The 19,663-nt window shown below is 41.4% G+C and overlaps 1 protein-coding gene across 2 annotated transcripts in view; it reads right to left on the bottom strand.

Annotated features, from left to right (window-relative positions):
* The window catches only part of CPQ (carboxypeptidase Q), a 485,238-nt gene that overhangs the window by 123,392 nt on the left and 342,183 nt on the right, over window positions 1-19,663 (bottom strand). For both annotated transcript variants that reach the window (XM_075825935.1, XM_075825936.1), the window contains exon 5: window positions 12,866-12,977. In XM_075825935.1, the coding sequence (XP_075682050.1) occupies window positions 12,866-12,977 (112 nt within the window). The remainder of the gene's footprint in view (window positions 1-12,865; window positions 12,978-19,663) is intronic.

The following is a 19,663-nucleotide window of genomic DNA, read 5'->3' as shown; positions in this document are numbered from 1 at the left end:
CACACTACTAATAGAAGGTATTGAATTATTCTATTTACATAATTCCTAATAATGAAAATAACCTTTTATTAAAGGCACGTAGCCTATATTCTAAAAGCAACCAATGAGCCCAGAAACGTTATCACTATATACAGTGAAGGAAATAAGTATTTGATCCCTTGCTGATTTTGTAAGTTTGCCCACTGTCAAAGACATGAACAGTCTAGAATTTTTAGGCTAGGTTAATTTTACCAGTGAGAGATAGATTATCTAAAAAAAAAAAAAAGAAAATCACATAGTCAAAATTATATATATTTATTTGCATTGTGCACAGAGAAATAAGTATTTGATCCCTTTGGCAAACAAGAATTAATACTTGGTGGCAAAACCCTTGTTGGCAAGCACAGCAGTCAGACATTTTTTGTAGTTGATGATGAGGTTTGCACACATGTTAGATGGAATTTTGGCCCACTCCTCTTTGCAGATCATCTGTAAATCATTAAGATTTCAAGGCTGTCGCTTGGCAACTCGGATCTTCAGCTCCCTCCATAAGTTTTCGATGGGATTAAGGTCTGGAGACTGGCTAGGCCATTCCATGACCTTAATGTGCTTCTTTTTGAGCCACTCCTTTGTTGCCATGGCTGTATGTTTCGGGTCATTGTCGTGCTGGAAGACCCAGCGACGAGCCATTTTTAATGTCCTGGTGGAGGGAAGGAGGTTGTCACTCAGGATTTGACTGTACATGGTTCCATCCATTCTCCCATTGATGCGGTGAAGTAGTCCTGAGCCCTAAGCAGAGAAACACCCCCAAAACATAATGTTTCCACCTCCATGCTTGACAGTGGGGACGGTGTTCTTTGGGTCATAGGCAGCATTTCTCTTCCTCCAAACACGGCGAGTTGAGTTAATGCCAAAGAGCTCAATTTGAGACTCATCTGACCACAGCACCTTCTCCCAATTACTCTCAGAATCATCCAGATGTTCATTTGCAAACTTCAGACGGGCCTGTACATGTGCCTTCTTGAGCAGGGGGACCTTGCGGGCACTGCAGGATTTTAATCCATTATGGCGTAATGTGTTACCAATGGTTTTCTTGGTGACTGTGGTCCCAGCTGCCTTGAGATCATTAACAAGTTCCCCCCGTGTAGTTTTCGGCTGAGCTCTCACCTTCCTCAGGATCAAGGATACCCCACGAGGTGAGATTTTGCATGGAGCCCCAGATCGATGTCGATTGACAGTCATTTTGTATGTCTTCCATTTTCTTACTATTGCACCGACAGTTGTCGTCTCCTCACCCAGCGTCTTACTTATGGTTTTGTAGCCCATTCCAGCCTTGTGCAGGTCTATGATCTTGTCCCTGACATCCTTAGAAGGCTCTTTGGTCTTGCCCATGTTGTAGAGGTTAGAGTCAGACTGATTCATTGAGTCTGTGGACAGGAGTCTTTTATACAGGTGACCATTTAAGACAGCTGTCTTTAATGCAGGCACCAAGTTGATTTGGAGCGTGTAACTGGTCTGGAGGAGGCTGAACTCTTAATGGTTGGTAGGGGATCAAATACTTATTTCTCTGTGCACAATGCAAATAAATATATATAATTTTGACAATGTGATTTTCTGTTTTTTTTTTTAAATATAATCTATCTCTCACTGGTAAAATTAACCTAGCCTAAAAATTCTAGACTGTTCATGACTTTGACAGTGGTCAAACTTACAAAATCAGCAAGGGATCAAATACTTATTTCCTTCACTGTATATGTAATGGTCGGTCCCTGCTAACAGCAGTAGAATTAATATACTGTATATACTAGAGGGAAGCATCTGCAAAACACTATCCCAGAATTGATTCTGAGCTGATGGTATGTTAAAAACATTCAACAAAGCCCCCCTTAAATAAATCTCCATTTTTATAAGAAATCAGGAGTCCTCCTGCAATAATCCGAACAAGAATTAAGTACAAAATAAGTATATTTAACACAGGCAGGTTCCGGGCATGTGTGCAGTGGTTAACTTTCTGAGACAACACCTTTAAATAAAAATTAATCCGCCACCTTGTTTATGTCTCACGGTCAGGACACGGGACAGGAGCGTGGACCCACTGTGTCACTATTAGATTTAGATATGGCTAAACCAGGGGGTCTAAGTGATTTTGCAATCTTCCCCTTGAAACACTGCTCACAAGGGTAGAGACTTTGTGCACAGATTCCCCATGTCTGGTCCCCATAGTAATTTTTAATAGCAACCGCTGGAAGGCGTTCAAGTGGTATTTCCGAAGCGAGGTACCAGAATCGATAAACAGGAGCATGTCATACAAATCCGAGGTCAGGGCTGGCAGAGTTCAAACATCAAGATAAGACAGAAACAGGTCAGGGAAGGCAGTGATCCAAAGGCAGAGTCAGGAAACAGACTGGGTCACATCCAAACTAGCAAACAACAAACACCTTCACAAATGGAGAGGATTCAAAGAACCTTGTAGCGCAGGCCATGTAATCAAAGGTGATCAGCCATAGACCAGATGAAGAGGCCGGTCCCTTTAAGATGTAGCTGCGCTGGTGGGCATGCCAGCAGCAGTAAACAAGTAAAGGGACATCGGCCACAAAGGTATGCCCAACGGCCCATAATATTGTCACAATTGTAATTAACAATCATGTTGATCACCTCATCTTCTACCAATGCAGCCTCCGTGTAGACACTCCGCTTGGATTGTAACTTGTCTCTTGTGTAACATTCCATTTTATTCTGTAGTTCTGTAATCTGATTTAAGTAATATATGAAGGGCGAGGCAGACACAAGGGACAGTCGACTGTTTCTCTTTGTCAATTGCTGAAGCAATGTTAAGGCAAATAGTCAACAAGTCTCTGTAAGAAATCACATAATGCTGTGCGATTGGAAAGTTCTACATCTCAAAGGTCATTGTAGAAATCTAAACACGATGTATCCGTGATACTTCTAGTCATTAAAAATAACACCGGTGGATGTTATCTAAACTCTGTTAGCCAAGAGAAGGCATTTCTGGATTTATTTGCACATCTTTGATGTTGAGAATTGTCTGAAGATCTGAATAACTTGACTAGTGGAGCTCCACCATAAACCGTCAAGACAATGCTCCCTGGGAAAATTATGCAATATAGCTTACCTCCACTGCTAAAGAAAACCATTCTAATGCCCCCATGAAGATATGTGCATGGAAAGCAATTATTTTCCAATGCCACCAAATCCAGATCCAGGGGTCTGGGTGAAGGTAATTTTTTATCATGGGACCACGGGACCCCAAACTCTTTTAGGCTTACTGGAAGGGCCACAACTACCCTCTATGGTTCAACATGTTCTATATGAGACTGAGCCAGAGAATTATTAGCTAACACTGGCATAGTGGCAGACTCAGGATGGAACAATGACTTGGCGGAATTACTGGCTCCGTTACATGCATCATGGTACCCCCGACAAATTAGAATTGGCCCTAAACTTGCCTGTTCTTAAATGGGCTTTCCAGTCTCCAAAAATTGATGGCCTATCCTCAGGACAGGCCATCAATGGCTGATCGCTCGGGATCCAACTACTGGGACCCCCGCTGATCAGCTGTTTTGAAGGGGCCGCAGCGCCGCAGCAGTGTATTACAAACTTCTCCCATTGAAGTGAATAGGCCATCAATTTTTAGGGACTGGAAACCCCATTTAAGGAGACACCAAGACTTACCTTTCTATTTTTTCTATTCTGAGATTATGTCTGGAAAACACAAGGATATTAAGGCCCAGTTCACATTGCGGAAACTGCGTCGGAATAAGCGACAAAAAACATCCGAAACCGCCTCCCATTGATTTCAATCGTAGGTGGAGGGATTTTTTCCTCGGCACGGCATTTAAAAAAGCAACATGTTCTGTCGTGCGCACTTTGCCATACGGGTGAATAAACTTTTTTCACCTTGATACTAAGATGTGGAGTGCTGCCTATTTTTTGAATTTCTGAACTGTGGGACCGGGCGTTGTGGTCCTGAGGCTTGCACACACAGTCTCTTTTATTAATTCTTGCTTGGTGCTGGTCTTCTTTGTATTTTCTATATATATATATATATATATATATATATATATATATATATATATATATACACACACAAAAATAGAATCCAGCAGCACAGGCTTAAATGAAAGGTGGTGCAAGTCTTAGGGAACTGATCACTGTCTCTCTAGACAAAAAGCAGTAAATAGGCAGCACTCACAAAGGCTTATGGTGAAAAAAGTGGGTGCTGTATTGACCCCAAAAGTGCGACGTTTCGACTCTCACAACCTGAGCCTTTCTCAAGCCTGGCGTTCTGTTCCGACATGCCGTGTTTTTCGTGGCCGTTTTTGAAAACAGCCGTGTAAAAAAACTGCCGCGAAAAAGAGGTGCATGTCACTTCTTCAGCCGTTTTTGGAGCCGTTTTTCATAGACTTTATAGAAAAACAGCTCCAAAAACGGGCGTAAAAATGCAGCGAAAAATGCCATGAAAACCGCTTAAAAAACATCTGAAAATCAGGAGCTGTTTTCCCTTGAAAACAGCTCTGTATTTTCAGACGTTTTTTAGTTTGCATGTGAACATACCCTTGCCATGCTAGGGACTAGGAATGAGAGGTGGCGATGCTGGGAACCAAAAATGAGAAGAGTACTATGCTTGAGACTATGAATGAGAGGGGAACACATGCTGATGACTAGGAATGAGAGGGGGCTATGAAGGGGACTAAGAATGAGAGGGAAGTCATGCTGGGGACCTGGAATGGGAGGGGGGACCATCGTGGTGACCTGAGCCGATTCTAGCTTTTCTGCTGCATGAGGCGAAAATTTTATTGGGCCCCCCCCCCCCCCCCGCCCCCCAGATCTTGATTGACATCCCCATGGCTGTTCCACATCACTAGCAGCCTCACAAAAAAATAATCATACCACCCATTATCTCACTGAAGATCATACAGTGACTACAGTACTGATTAGAGGCAGAATAAACATTTACATTAAGTGACTCACAGGTGACGTCTCCATCCGGTCTAGACCTCTATGATGTCTTCTCCCGAACATGGCCCATTTCTGCAGTTTTCTGCTCAGATGTCTTCAGCTTCTCACTTTTTAAACCTTTCTGCACCTGTAAACGAAGGTAAAATTCTCATGGTGCCACATACAATGCCCCTGAATATAATAGCACCATACACTGCACCTCTAATTCTAGTAGAACCATACACTGTGTCCCTGATTATAATAGCACCATACACTATGTCCCACACACAGAATGCCCCCTGTATATAGTGCCCCTATATATAGTGCCCCCTAGAGAGCCCCCTGTAGACAGTGCCCCACATAGAGCCCACTGTAGACAGTGCCCCACATACAGCCCCCTGTAGACAGTGCCCCACATACAGCCCCCTGTAGACCGTGCCCCACATACATAGTACCCCCTATAGAGCCTCTTGTCGATACAACCCCAGTAGAGCCCCTGTAGATAATGCCCCCCATAGATAGTGCCCTACATAGATCCCCTGTAGATAGTAGCCCTGTAGATAGTGCCCCACATACAGCTCCCTGTAGATAGTGCCCCACATACAGCCCCATGTAGATAGTGCCCCACATATAGCCCCTTGTAGATAGTGCCTCACATATGGCCCCCTGTAGATAGTGCTCCACATTTAGCCCCCGTTGTAGATAGTGCCCCAAATATAGCCCACACATATAGCCCCCTGTAGATAGTGCTCCTCATATAGTCCCCACCCACTGTAGATAGTGCTCCACTTGTAGCCCCCACCTCCTGAAGATAGTGCTCTAAATATAGCCACAAAATACAGCCCCCCTCTGTAGATCTGCAGGTCTGCTTGGGCTGCAGATGTGCTTGGGCTGAACGACGCAAGCGGTGTGATAACATCATCGCAAGGCAAGTCATTTTGCCCGGCCAATCAGCGCCTTTCAATTTTGCGTCGTTGAAAGGCGCTGATTGGCAGGGTGCCTTGCCGTGTCATTCAACAACATTGCGCTGCTTATGTCATTGAAAGACTCACTGGATTACACACTTTAACCTGCATTCGGTGTACCACCCCCATAAAAGACCATTTTTCATTTCAATTTTGGGTGGTCGGCTTAAAGAGGATTTCCTGTATATACGTTCTTTTATGTACTTTGTATTTTTGCGAGTTCCACTTTACATTTGAGTCAAAGTAAAATCTACTTTTAGGTCATAAAATTCTGCCTGTAACAAATCCGCTTGGTTATTGATAATTTTCTTTGTCGCCTTTGTCTATTCTAGAGGTTTACCACCAGTCTACATTGCGGACAACTGATCTGCGCAAAACAAATGAGACTATAATTGACCTTTCCTGTCATGTGTGAATTTCTTACTTTAAATGAAGCTGAATTTCTCTTGAATCATGACCCAAAGCCCTGCTTTTTCAGCATATGTGAGAGGTGACACAGAGTGGACAATTATACTCCAGGTCTTGTTGAAGTTTCAGAATGTCATTTTTAAGTCTTAATTGGTACTTACATAGGACTGCACTTGTTCTGTAAAGCTTGGCAAAAAAATAGCAAAGTTATTTCTCTGATTTGATATAAGTTCCATATTATTTTTTTCTTGCTTATTAGTCCATTTGTCATTAAAGAAGTTGCCTTCCGACAGTCCTAATCATATGAAGTATTAGAGAATGTTTACTTTCACTGCAGGAATATGCAGGAAACATTTTTATTGCACTTTCCCGGTCTTTTTAATCTTCTTCTTCTTTTTGCCTCCGTATACTTGTGCGGCAGTTACGTGATAATCTTCTCTAATAGTTAGTAGTTTACAATAATTCTGTTGTTGTACTAGCATATTTGCCCACATTTAAAAAGGGACATCAGAGACTCTGCGGTGTCTAAAATATTTAGCCTTATGCCTTGCCCGTTTATATAGGACATGCCCCCTACCTATGCCATTTAAATCCCAAATAGTGCATATGACCCCCTTCATCAAAACCCCAAAATGATTAGACACCAAACTATTAGACACCAAACCCCCTAAACAAATACAGATAGAGACAGCAGACCATAAATACAACCCCCTGACCAGAACCCCTAAATAAATGCAGACCTTCCAGAGCCCCTGAACTTATTGTAATAACGGGGTAAAGAGACAGACAGGTGAGCCCTAATCTACCCGCCACTCAGTCCCTGCCTACTTGCACGACCCGTCCTAGGCGACGGCTTACAACTGGGCGATGATCCCTACGCTCAATACGTGCACGAGAGACAAACAGACAAGGGTACAGAGAAGCTAAGGGAAATGGGGCAGTTGCCCACGGCAACACCGTGAGCAACAAGAGTAGTGAACGAGCCGAGTCAAACCAGGAGTGTACGAGGTACCAAACGCAGAGCAGGAGAGTAGTCAGTAAAGCCAGGGTCAAAATGAAGCTGAGGTCAATAGTAATAGCTGGAACAGCAGAGCCAGGAAACAGGAAAGAATCACAGGCAAAGACAAGAAGCAAATGAAGGTATACCTATCACAGCCGTCTGGCCAGGCTGTGATAGGTTCTCCCACTCCTCAGCCTACCAGCCTGAGTGGTAGCAGATCGAGTCACTCTATCAGACCTAGGAGCAGATGCAGACTGATTAACCACGGGCGTCGACACAGAAGCTGTGTCTGGCAGATCCTTTACACTTATACAGACCGCAGACCAAATACCCCCTTAATAAAGAACGCAGAGAAGACTCCCCCTAAATAAAGACTGCAGACCAGACCTCAAACCAAACTCCTAAAAAAGACTCCAGACCAGACTCCCTATAATTAAAGACCCCAGACGAGACTATTCCCTTAATACTGACCCCCAGATCAGACTATCCCTTTAATACATACCCCAGACCACACTATCCTCTTAATACAGACTCCAGACCAGACTATGCCCTTAATACAGACTTCAGGCTTATACAGACTCAGACAACACATACAGATACTCACCTCTCCCAGTTCCTGCACTCCTCTTCACTCCCAGGTGCTGTCGCACAAAATGCCCTGATTCTAGGGCCAGTGTCAGGACATTGTCTATGGCAGCACTTAGGAGTTAAAAGGCGTACGGGAATTGGGGGGGTTGAGTATATTCGGCGTTTGGGAGATTACCCCTTTTTTTCGGGAGTCCCCCAGACGTTTCGGGAGAGTTGGCATGTGTACAAGATATCAGCACTCCATGCTCTGAGATCTTGGTAAGCATGTGCAAAGCTTGTGTTTATATACAGCAGCCAATTGGAAAAGTCAAAGCTGCAATGAGGGGGGAGAGAGCAGCAGCCTGAACCAATGATGAGACAGGAGGTGGATCTCAGACTACCTCAGACTCCTTGTAGGAACTGTAGCTAAGCTGTAGTCACAGGTCACAGCTCTACCCTAATGGAGCTGAGCTAAAATGAAGCAAAAACGGAGGAAATTAAATAGCAGGTAACCATTCTGACCTGTATATATTTTTGATTTCACAACTAAGCAGTCGATTTAATGGAAAACCTACCTAGTTATGCACCAAAGCATATCCTGCCGATACAGTTTGTGCAGTGATATAGTGGCATGACATTGGTTGCTATCGATTCTACGACCTATATTAATTATGTGTCTATGTTCCAGATTAACTGCAAAAAAAATTCTTGAGCCACTCAACTCGCCACTACTGGTCAATTCAGACGTATCACCGAAATAACTTATACTGTACATGAAAATATTTTAAAGGGGAATTCAAATAATATTTAATGAGATATCAATTAGGACATGTAATAAGGGTGACTACAGTGGGGTCAATGAGCTGGTACACTCTCCAGTTTCTAAAAATAATGGGAACCAGTGTGGAATTTGGGCTGAGTTTACCTTGCACCTATGGTCATTTCACATTCATAGTTAGGACTTGTTCATTTTGGACATCAAAGAAGGGTCCAGCTACTAGATCCCACCAATGTGATCCCTTTGGCTGGATTGATCCACATGTCAGTAACTGATGTAATTAAAAAGCCCCTTTAACGTTATCATTTTACATTGAAAAAGGTTGAACGGAATCAAATGTCCATCCAGAGTGTAGAATGAGTGTAAAAATTTAATTTTACATAGGATTAATGTTATCTCAGCACTAAAATATTAGGTCAATAGCACAGAGCGATTCCCAAGAAAGTCAAAATTATTTTCTAAAACTGTTTAAATTAAATATGGAAAATTTTTGCTGATCATGTGAAAACGGAGTGGGAAGTAATGTAATGTTTCCTATTCTGTCATAATTTCCTTCTGAAGTTCATATATGGACATAAGTGGCAATGCTCCTAAAATTTACATGAGTTTGTCCCTAACAAGTTTCTTGTAATACTGGTCAGTAATGAAGTCGTGGAACTTATGCATCATATTATAGCTAATTATTTAGACATGTTTATGCACCATAGAAACGTACAGATGCTATTCTTTATCAATTTGTATATAGTAATCAAAAAATGGTCAATTAAAAAAAAAACATCTTAATGGTCCAAAAAGAAAAAAGTATATATTTAATGATACAAAGTAAGAAGTAAATCCTGAAATAATAATAATAATAATATTAATAATTAAATTATATGTATGTATATATATATATATATATATATATATATATATATACACATGTATATATATATATATATATATATATATATATATATATATATATATATATATATATATATATATATAAATAAAAGTATTGTTGAGTTCTCTTGGTTTTATACTTTATTCAGTCATTTCTGAGTTACATGTCAGCCAGATTCCCACAGACCCCAAATAGCACATAATTCTTCATTACCTTCCTCTACTCCCTCTCTCCTACTGTTGTGCTTGTGTAAGTATCAATCTATATTGCAGTTCTGGCATTGTATTGCTGAACCTGGAACAGAATGAATGTGCTATATCTCCCTCCCAAAGGGGGTATTGCTTCAAAGCGTGGAATTGTGGGAGGACACAAAAAAAAGCAAAAATAAATAGTGACATAAATACATGTTAAAAAAAAAACCCCAGGTGTTGCTTGCTTAGTCGAATCTCTTTTTTTTAGAAGGTTCCCATCATGATAAAGCGTTGTTTTCAACTGCGTCATGATTTCAATTTTTACAGGAACGATTACGGATATGCTAGATCTGCTATGATCCGTCATGACCAATTATGATGGACCGTTTTTTTCCAATGATATTTAATAGGCCTGTCATGTTTCCGGCAAGTATCTGTTTTGTTTTTTTTTTGTTGGATACAATACTGCAGCATGCTACGCTATGCTGACTGTCAAAAGGCAGCTGAAGCCTGATGGAATAGAACTAACAGAGGTGTGAACAGAGCCTTAGCTGATTATAGGGTGTACCACTGATATTACCTGCAGCAATCTGTGGAGAAAGCAGGCAGCAAGTGTTCAATTTTCCTGCAATACCGCCACAGGTTAAATGTGGCATTACATGGATTTAATTGATATCAATGAGTTGTCCAAGTAATGAAGACATGTTGGGTCCTCCATTGATGGAGACGCTCTTTGTAGCTGCTGTTGACTCTGGTTAATAGATGAGGATCCGTAACCCCTTCCCGCAAATGAACATACCATTATTTCCTAATTGCAGTGTACTTACCGCAATAGGACGCAATGGTCCGTCCAGTAGATGGTACACGAGCTGTGCCTGTGCAATCAGCAGCGGGTGGCGGCTGTAATATACAGCTCACATCCCGCTGTAACAGCCAGCCGTTTTCCACTTAGTTGCTACAGCCAATAGACACGGTGGCATCTATGGAGTTTCACAGAGGGAGGACGCTCCCACTGTCACCAATAGCGCCGTTAGAAGCGATCGACGGGTGCCTATGGGTCTCCATTGCAGCTGGGGGCCCGATAAAGCCCCCAGTTTTGTCAGAGGCATGACCTAACAGTTTGCCTGTCCATATCATACTGACAGGCAATAATGATTTGGAATACTATGTATTCCGAAGCATTGTGTAAGTGTCCAAAGGATCCTTCTAGTCCCGTAGTAGGACAAAAAAAAAAGTAAAATTAAGTTTAATTATGTTTACGCAATTTTTTTTTAAAAAAAGCCCTCGGACAAAAATGTATAAATAAAACATTTTTTAAATAAAAAAAAATGTTTTTTTTTTTTAAAAAAATAGTAAAAAGAAAGCTAAATATATGGCACTGCCGCAACTGTAGCAACCCATAGAAAAAACACATTACTTAAACTGCATTGTGCATGGCTGAATTACTGTTTTCCCCATATAAAATAAATTGTATGTAAGAAAAACTACAACCCTTACTGCAAAACTCAAGTCCCTATAGGACTATGTCAACGGAAAAATGTAAAAACGTATAGGTGTCAGTATGTGCAGATGAAAAAAATTAATGCATTCTGAAGACCCCACGTAGACCAGTCCTTAAGGGGTCAACAGTGTTTTTCAAAATTGGACAACTCTTTTAACCCTTTTGCTGCCAGGGATTTCTAAACATTTTGCACCTCTGTTTGCCAGGACAATTTACCCTCCTTTGAAGTGCACAAATAAAACCTGAATCATAAACAAAAAAATTCATACTAAATCCCATACCAATATATTTTGTGGCACCTTCATACAATTTTGTGTCAAAGTGTAATTTTTTGTAAAAAATGCATAAAAATTCATGTTTGTGGCACACTTTTATCACTTTTAAAACACTATTGAAGTCATAAGATATTTAAATACAAACTTAGGAAATTTTACGAAAATTGGTTAAAACAAGTATTTCCCCATTTTTCATTGCCCCCCAGTGGTGATTACACCTTCATTTCTTAATCTCGGGAAATACAAGGCCAATTCCATGCAAAATTTCAATAAGGCCTTATACACTTCTATGGGCACCGTATTAAGACTCTGCACAATTTGGAGGATGTACATAGCCAAACTACAGCTATGTGTATGATGCCTTAGGCTGGGTTCACACGACCTATTTTCAGACGTAAACGAGGCATATTATGCCTCGTTTTACGTCTGAAAATAGGGCTACAATACGTCAGCAAACATCTGCCCATTCATTTGCATGGGTTTGCCGACGTACTGTGCAGACGACCTGTAATTTACGCGTTGTCGTTTGACAGTTGTCAAACTACGACGCGTAAATTGACTGCCTCGGCAAAGAAGTGCAGGACACTTCTTTGCAACGTAATTTGAGCCGTTCTTCATTGAAGTCAATGAAGAGCAGCTCAAGATTACGGGCGTCAAAGACGCCTCGCATAATACGAGGAGGAGCATTTACGTCTGAAACGACGCAGCTGTTTTCTCCTGAAAACAGTCTGTCTTTTCAGACGTAAAAGCCTCTCATCGTGTGCACATACCCTTAGAGTTGAAAAATTCCTTTGTAATCATTTTATATCAATCACAGGTATTTGTGTTTTAAACAAGGAACAGCCATGTTTGTAGGAAAGTAACCTAGTAAAAGAAACTTAGGAGGACCATTGACCATTATCCAGTTTTGTACGAATCTGGCGGAAGAAAAATTGTAGCATGACTATGTGTGGAGGTAATCTCCCCTAGACACATTGTTTCTAGAGTAGACAATCTCCCTAAGTACGGCACCTGACGGATCCCGCATGGCAGCACACGGAGGTCGTCCGGCTCTACATATTGAGTTGGTGCAAAAAACATGGTACAGAGACATAGAACAGTGATATGAGGTTATGTTGGACAGAAAATACAAAATGTACATAACTTTTTTCCCTATGGTTTAAAGTAAGACACCAAACCAATTTATACAAGAGTTAACCATTGTATCACCCCCATAACTTGATACTCATGAGATCAATAAGGAAATGTGAGAAGACTAGCAAAGGAACATTTAAAACTAAAACACTAGAAACATGTCTATAAACAAATGAATTAATAAAAGCGAATTTCAGTGTAGATGACTCTACAAATATTTACCAAGCTCTTTAATGAGGGAGAGTGCTTCCCATGAGATAAAGGCTCCACCACCATCATCCATGGCCCCTTGCCCAACATCCCAGCTGTCCAGATGTCCACTGACAATCACAACCTACAAAAAGGAGTACATATATATCTATAAATATTGTACAAGTTTTACATACACATTTTCTTCATTAGTCTTATTTATCAAGACCCATCAGTTCCACGTAGAAAAATTAGCACAAACATGAAGGTCATAGATGAATTTCTATCATTATCTTTGGATACCTTACAATATGTTGTACAAGATTCCTGGCAGTAACAGTGTGAGACTGTTTCATAACGGGATGACATGTACATTCTGGAATGGGAACAGATATTGCAAGAGCAGGAAACAAAGTGTCTTAATGTGGGTGTAATTCCTAATAGGGCTGTGAAAACTATTTGGACAAAAAATTTCAACAAGGATCTTCATGAGATCATGAAATAACGTAACTTTTTTTTTTAACCAGAAAACATTGACCTATTTTTGGAAATGTTGCTATGTATTGATAAGTCCTTAGGGAGCAGATTTTTGGGTCTGAGATATGACAGTTATATTTAGGATATTTTCTGAAATTAGTAAACCTTTTGTGTTACTGCACAGACAAGAAGGGCAAGGTTAACAATTTGCATTTGTAAATTTTAATAAGAAAAAACATTCAATCACTGGAAAAATTCACAAGTCTGCGACATTCCATTTGCAGGATCCAACAACAGTCTGATTTGTACGGGGGCAACCTGACTTTCCCCGAACATGTCCCATTTAGTGAAAAAAGGATCTGGCAGGCTGAATTCTAACCAGTCAGATCCTTTTGCTCCCCTGAATATAAGGGGTGCCAAAGGGTATTTGGTAGCTTCTTATCTCACGCCTCACTCCAACAGCTTCTACAATACAGAAACCATACTGTAATAGTGAATACAGAGAGCACCAGGTTTTACAATGTGCTGGTAAGGAACACATACCAATACTAGATAATAGCTGAATTTTTAATTTTATTAAGATTTTCCTTTCAATAAAACATAGAACACAAAATCTAACCACCCCTTGTCCTTGTCATACATAAAAAAAGAGAGGGGGCGCCATGGCACTTTTTTTTATCCAGGCACATTTGCTCAGCTGTTCCTGGTACTGCAGCTCTGCTACATTTACTGCACACCATGGTCTCATTGTTCTGCTGATCAGCAGGGGTCCCTGGGGCAGGGCCCCCACAGATCGCACTTTAATGTAATATCCCATCAATGTATATTGCCAGAAAACCCATTTAATAGAGGAGGATCTCTATTCAGGGCCCTCATCTATTAGTCAAAGGGATGAGTGGCTATTAAGAACGTCTCTCTCTCTCTCTCTCTCTCTCATTCTCTCTCTCTCTCTCTCTCTCGAGGACCCGGCACGTTGTGGATTTTACAGACAGATCATAGAAAGTGTAATGCTTCCATTTCCCTGGGGTGGCACTGCAGTAGAATTTAACACTTGTTGCCGGGCTCCCTTGTAAATTACAGCTGATCGCTGGGGGTCCCAACAGAGGGTCATCCTGTGACCAGACAAACCCTTTATGAATGCCATAATATAGAGGGGTTCTGCCCACTGATAGAGCTAGGCAGGGCTTGTATTAGAATGCGACAAACTTCATTGCACTCTAGACACTAAAATCCAGCTGTTCTACCCTCTGACATCATACAAGTCATACACAGTCTCAGACTCATGATTTTTATCAACCATTACGCTTCATAAATGAAGTTCTACTCAAAGACTGTGTTGGCTCTTTGTATTAATTTAGCAATGGTTTACCTTGGCCCGGGTCCATAGCTGAAGCATCCGTGTCTCCGACTGTTGAATTAAAGGCCTGTTTTGCCACAAATGAGATTAAAACTTGTTTTGCCACTATATATTTCCTGCTTAATCGCTTCTGCATGTAAGACCAGGATAATTTTGGCTTTCCACTAACGTCCCGATTTTAAATAAGAGGAAGTCCTAAATCCAGATTTATAAATGTACATTTATTATGTATTCCATAGTTCGGTAATAATTGGGAAATAAACATATATAAAATACAACATTTGTATTTGACAGGATTCCAGACCTGGCATATCCAGGGTGTAATGATGGGTTATATAGAAAAAGATGTGGTTATAACTAAACCATACCTAATAAGAAAACCCAAAAATGCCATGAAAATATAGCACAGTGCCATTTTTGATAGGAAATTATGAAAAACAAAAAGAAAAAAAAAAGAAACTAAATATTCCAGAAATATGACTAGGCACTCTTGGGTTAATAGAAAATTATCAAAATTATTTTATTTTGAACTCCAGATATAATCAGAAGTATAAATATACACACACACAAATTTTAAAAGAAAATCTCCTGGCCAGGAAAAACATACAATTGGAACTTCTATACATAAACCAAGTCCCCTAAAGGATAAATAACATTCATAATATATATATATATTTCTTAGAAATAATTTTTTGGAAAAAGAAATTCAGTAAAACCGCTGGGTTAAATTCACACTTGCGGTTTTTGACAATATATATTTTTTATCCTTAGAATGTCCAAAGTTCCTATTCCACGTAGTTGGTAATAATTTTTTTGAAGAGGATCTTGTTATATAGTATAGTTCTCGTCACAGGAAGATAGTCCTCGTATATTAGGGAAGCAGATTTTACAGCCTTTTTTTTTTCCCCTCCATTTCAATAATCAGATCCTTGATTTTGTGAGGATCTATAGTGGCTAGAAGTCTATTCATAGACCCGTAGGTCAATATGTAGCCTTCCAGATTTTTTATATTCGGCAAGCCCAATTTTTATTGCTTATACAGGTTTTACCTCCAAACATCCAGCATGCCCCAGGGAACCGTGCGGAGAGGCAGCCAGCCCGGCAGGTGGAATAGAGGGCCTTCACAAGGTGAGCACCGACATGTATGGCCATATATTTCCTTTAAAGCCTCCAAGCTTCCACCGTCACCTCAAATGATGCTTTCCTTTCCAATGTACCTAGGCACTCCACATCGTACGCCGGAAAATGTAAGATCCGAAAGAGCAAGAGCGCATGCTGGCAACCAGGTAAGTTCCAAAGTGTATGATATCCTCTTTCCATGTGATGTCTCCAACATTGGACAGGGATTTGCAAGGCAGGAATGTAATGATGGGTTTCCGCTAAACAAATAATGCTTATAAGCCTGTACCCCAAGTTCAGGAACATGATGTCAAAGCGAGCCCAGTTATACTATACCGAGCTTCTTACTGTTCTCTATTCCAAATAGGTATCTCTAATTAGGTGCAGAAATGATTATTATTAAGAGGGGACAGAATAGCCTCAATCAGACATCCCTACCTATGGATATCAGGAGGTGGAGGGGGCTTCCCCTGCTAAGGGCCTCCCTTTATTAGCCAGAGCAGAGAGCTGATAGCAAAGAGCAACTCTCATTCTGGTGGGCTCAGCCTGGCACCCGTTAAATAATTGCTTTTTTTATCGGATTGGCAAGGATATAATACTACATTTTGTCTCGCTACAAGAAAAATCTATGACCAGCCGCAAGTTTCTCTGGCAAAAAGCTGATTACTGTAGGTTTGTGAAGACAGATAACTAAAAAAGCTGTATGATGTGTTGGCCAGAGATCTCACATTCCGTCAGTTTTGTGAGTATAATTTGTAGGGGAATGGGTGAAGTGTCTTGACTCCAGTTACGTATACCGGAGTTTTCAGATTTGGTTGAAGTTGTCCTTTAACTAAGAGACTAAAGTACAAAAACACACCGTAAAAGATTTACTTAATGTAATGGAAGTCCATTGTTCCACACCATGATCCATGGTCCAACAATAATTCCAAATTGTATTCTGATAATAGTGATCGAAGTATGTAAAAATAACAACATTGTCAGGTTATTCCCATAAAAAAGAATCAGTTACCAGGTTGCAAAAGATATCCAGAATATAGCCGTGTTTCCCTTACTTCCCTGTTTATCAGAGGCAGGGGGAACCGAGGGCAGAGAGCTCCCCACACCCACCCACCGCTAATTGACATCTTTCTGCCTATACTGTGCGTAGAGAGAATGCTGTGGGAACGGGGAGAGCTACCATGAATATCGAGGACTCGAGCGGGTGCACATCATTGGAGAGGATTCCTGGATTGGCATTGCGTTGTAGCGGATAAACAGGGATTTTATTGAAATTACTGCAATAAAAAAGTAAGGGAAACACCGCTATAATCAGGGTGTTTATCACCACTTAATGGTGCCCTCAGATATGACAGTATAAACTTGGTGACAGATTCTCTTTACTGGCATTGTCTCATCACAGACAACCTCCTTCAGTTTAGAGCTGCTGTGGCAATCAACTGATCAACGTGGGTCCAGCTCCAGGCAAAAAACGGATTTTTTTTCCGGGGAAACCACATCCAACCAGAAAATCTACAGAAATGTAATATTGCATGGTGGCCATTCAGATGAATTGCCATCCACATAATACATAAACGTCTCGAGTCCCCCAGAGCAGATGCTCTCTGCCATGGCTCATAGAGAGGGGATCCTAGGCACTGATGTCCATATGCCCTAACCGGGCATAAAGACAGGGATTGTCTTCATGAAACAACCCCTTTAAGATCTAACGCATTAAAAAGATCTTAGCTTCTAACACAAACATGACATATTAGTTATGACTGTGAGAGAATTTACATATTTTGCTCATTTATGGCTTAATACTTAGATATATGGAAGTGGTAAATCTAAGCAAGTTGGGAAAATAGTAATTAAGATGACAGAGAATGAGATCCAAAATGTTTCACTTTACAGCTAATTCAATGTGACTAATTAAAGTGTACCTTTCAGCCGTACGGGAGGATGTTACATGTGAATTATTACATCGCTGCAGATGTTTCATCGACTAATAAAAGAGAGATGGCGAAACGCGGCACTCACTTCTCAGTTATATGAAGAATAAGAAAAAAAAAGTCTTTCCTCTGAGACAAAGCAGCAGCGATGACTTCACGTTGCCACATTCATTTCACATGCAATCAGACAAATAAGGATTCACGGCTCCTGACGCCAAAGCCACTACAGAATCATCAAAGGTGAATCCAGACTGTGTTCACAAACAAGCTCCTTCCACAACTGTTTTCAAGAGGCAACAACGTTTATGAATCCTCTGCTGCCACTAATACTGGCGCCTCTGTTTTTCTCTCCCTTTTAACTCTGGCAACAATCCAGCAACTCCAGTGATGAAGAACACAGTTGTGTCTTTTAGAACATTTCACTCCCAAAACACGAAGACCTCTCTGTGCACTAGCAAAACACTGACACGCTTCAGAGGCTTGTGAATTGAAGGCGTCTTGTCGTCATTTATACGGAATGCCGCCGCACCATGAGTGGTGGTTTGTACCTGCTCTGTTTATCTGTGTACAAAGTCAAATCTGTTCCCAGAGGCCCGGAAAAAACACAGAATTAGCAGAGGCAAAGAGGGCATTGAAGGTCATAATTATAGTGCAGGCCCACATATTTTTTTTCTTATTTCTCGATAATACTAATGTACTAGAGGTAAATTTCTTAGAGTCCCTTTTCGGAGGAAGTATTGTGCTAAATATTTTAAGATTGAATATTGTTAACCTGAAGTTACATATTTAGATTGGTCAAAAACACAGACCATCAAATATACATTTTGCGTGTTGGTTTCTTTTTGCCAACCAGGGGGATTAAGATTCGTAAAATGCTGAGTGAAAAGCAAATGCCTTAGCTATTCCTCATGGATCTACCCAATGGCAGAAACTCAAATAAGAGGTCCTGTACCAAAAATGCAAAAAGCAGAAATGGAGCAATGAGTGACAACTTTTCTATGCTCACACCCTGTGTACAGCGGAATGATCCCCAGCAGGGACGAACACATGCAACTTGGGGCCCCCATGCAAGAACAGCATATGGACTCCTTGTTCTCAAATATCTTATTATAGAGCACCCCCTTATGTCTCCCTAACAATCCATCAGTAATTGTTAGCCATAAAATGTATTCCCTCAGGCATTTACATGCAATGTAATAGACAGAATAAGGCTGCTTTAAGATCACAGTGGGCCCTGTTATCTACTAGGTCCCTGGGCAGCGGCACAGGTTGCCACTGGCGTAGCTATAGGGGTCGGAGCGGTCGCAATTGCGACCGGGCCCCGAAGCCAGGGGGGCCCACGGCCCCCCGCACCACATCAATAAAAAGTTACTATAGTAACTCGGGCCGCGGGCCCCTGTTACTATAGTAACATACTTTACTTACCTTCCTGGTTCCGGATCGCAGCGGAGGTCCTGACGTCAAGCGCTGTGCGCAGCGCATGACGTCAGCGCTATGCGCCGCGCACAGCATCGAGACGACAGAAATCCCGCCGCGGCCGAAGAGGAATGTAAGGTTAGCCCTGACTGGCGGGGTCCGACTCCCGGGACCCGCCAATCAGCTGTTTTGAAGGGGCCGCAGCACTCGTACGAGAGCTGCTCCCCTTCATTCCTGTCACTTCATTCCGGTCACACTGTGAATCCGTGTCGGCGATTCACAGTGTGGGCGAGTAGTGAAATGAAGGGGAAGCAGCTCTCGTACGAGTGCTGCGGCCCCTTCAAAACAGCTGGTTTGCGGGTCCCGAGAGACACATCAGCTATTGATGGCCTATCCTGCGGATAGGCCATCAATGTTTAGGGACTGCACAACCCCTAAGCCTACGATGTAGCAGGCTTAGGGGGCCCATGAGACAGGATCACAGATTGTGTGATCCTGTCTGCTGGGCCCTGTATCTAAGCCAATCACATG

This window comes from Rhinoderma darwinii, chromosome 5 (genome assembly GCF_050947455.1).
Source record: "Rhinoderma darwinii isolate aRhiDar2 chromosome 5, aRhiDar2.hap1, whole genome shotgun sequence".
NCBI lineage: Eukaryota > Metazoa > Chordata > Amphibia > Anura > Rhinodermatidae > Rhinoderma > Rhinoderma darwinii.
The sequence above is the reverse complement of the archived record's forward strand: the minus strand, read 5'-3'. Positions and strand labels throughout refer to the sequence as shown.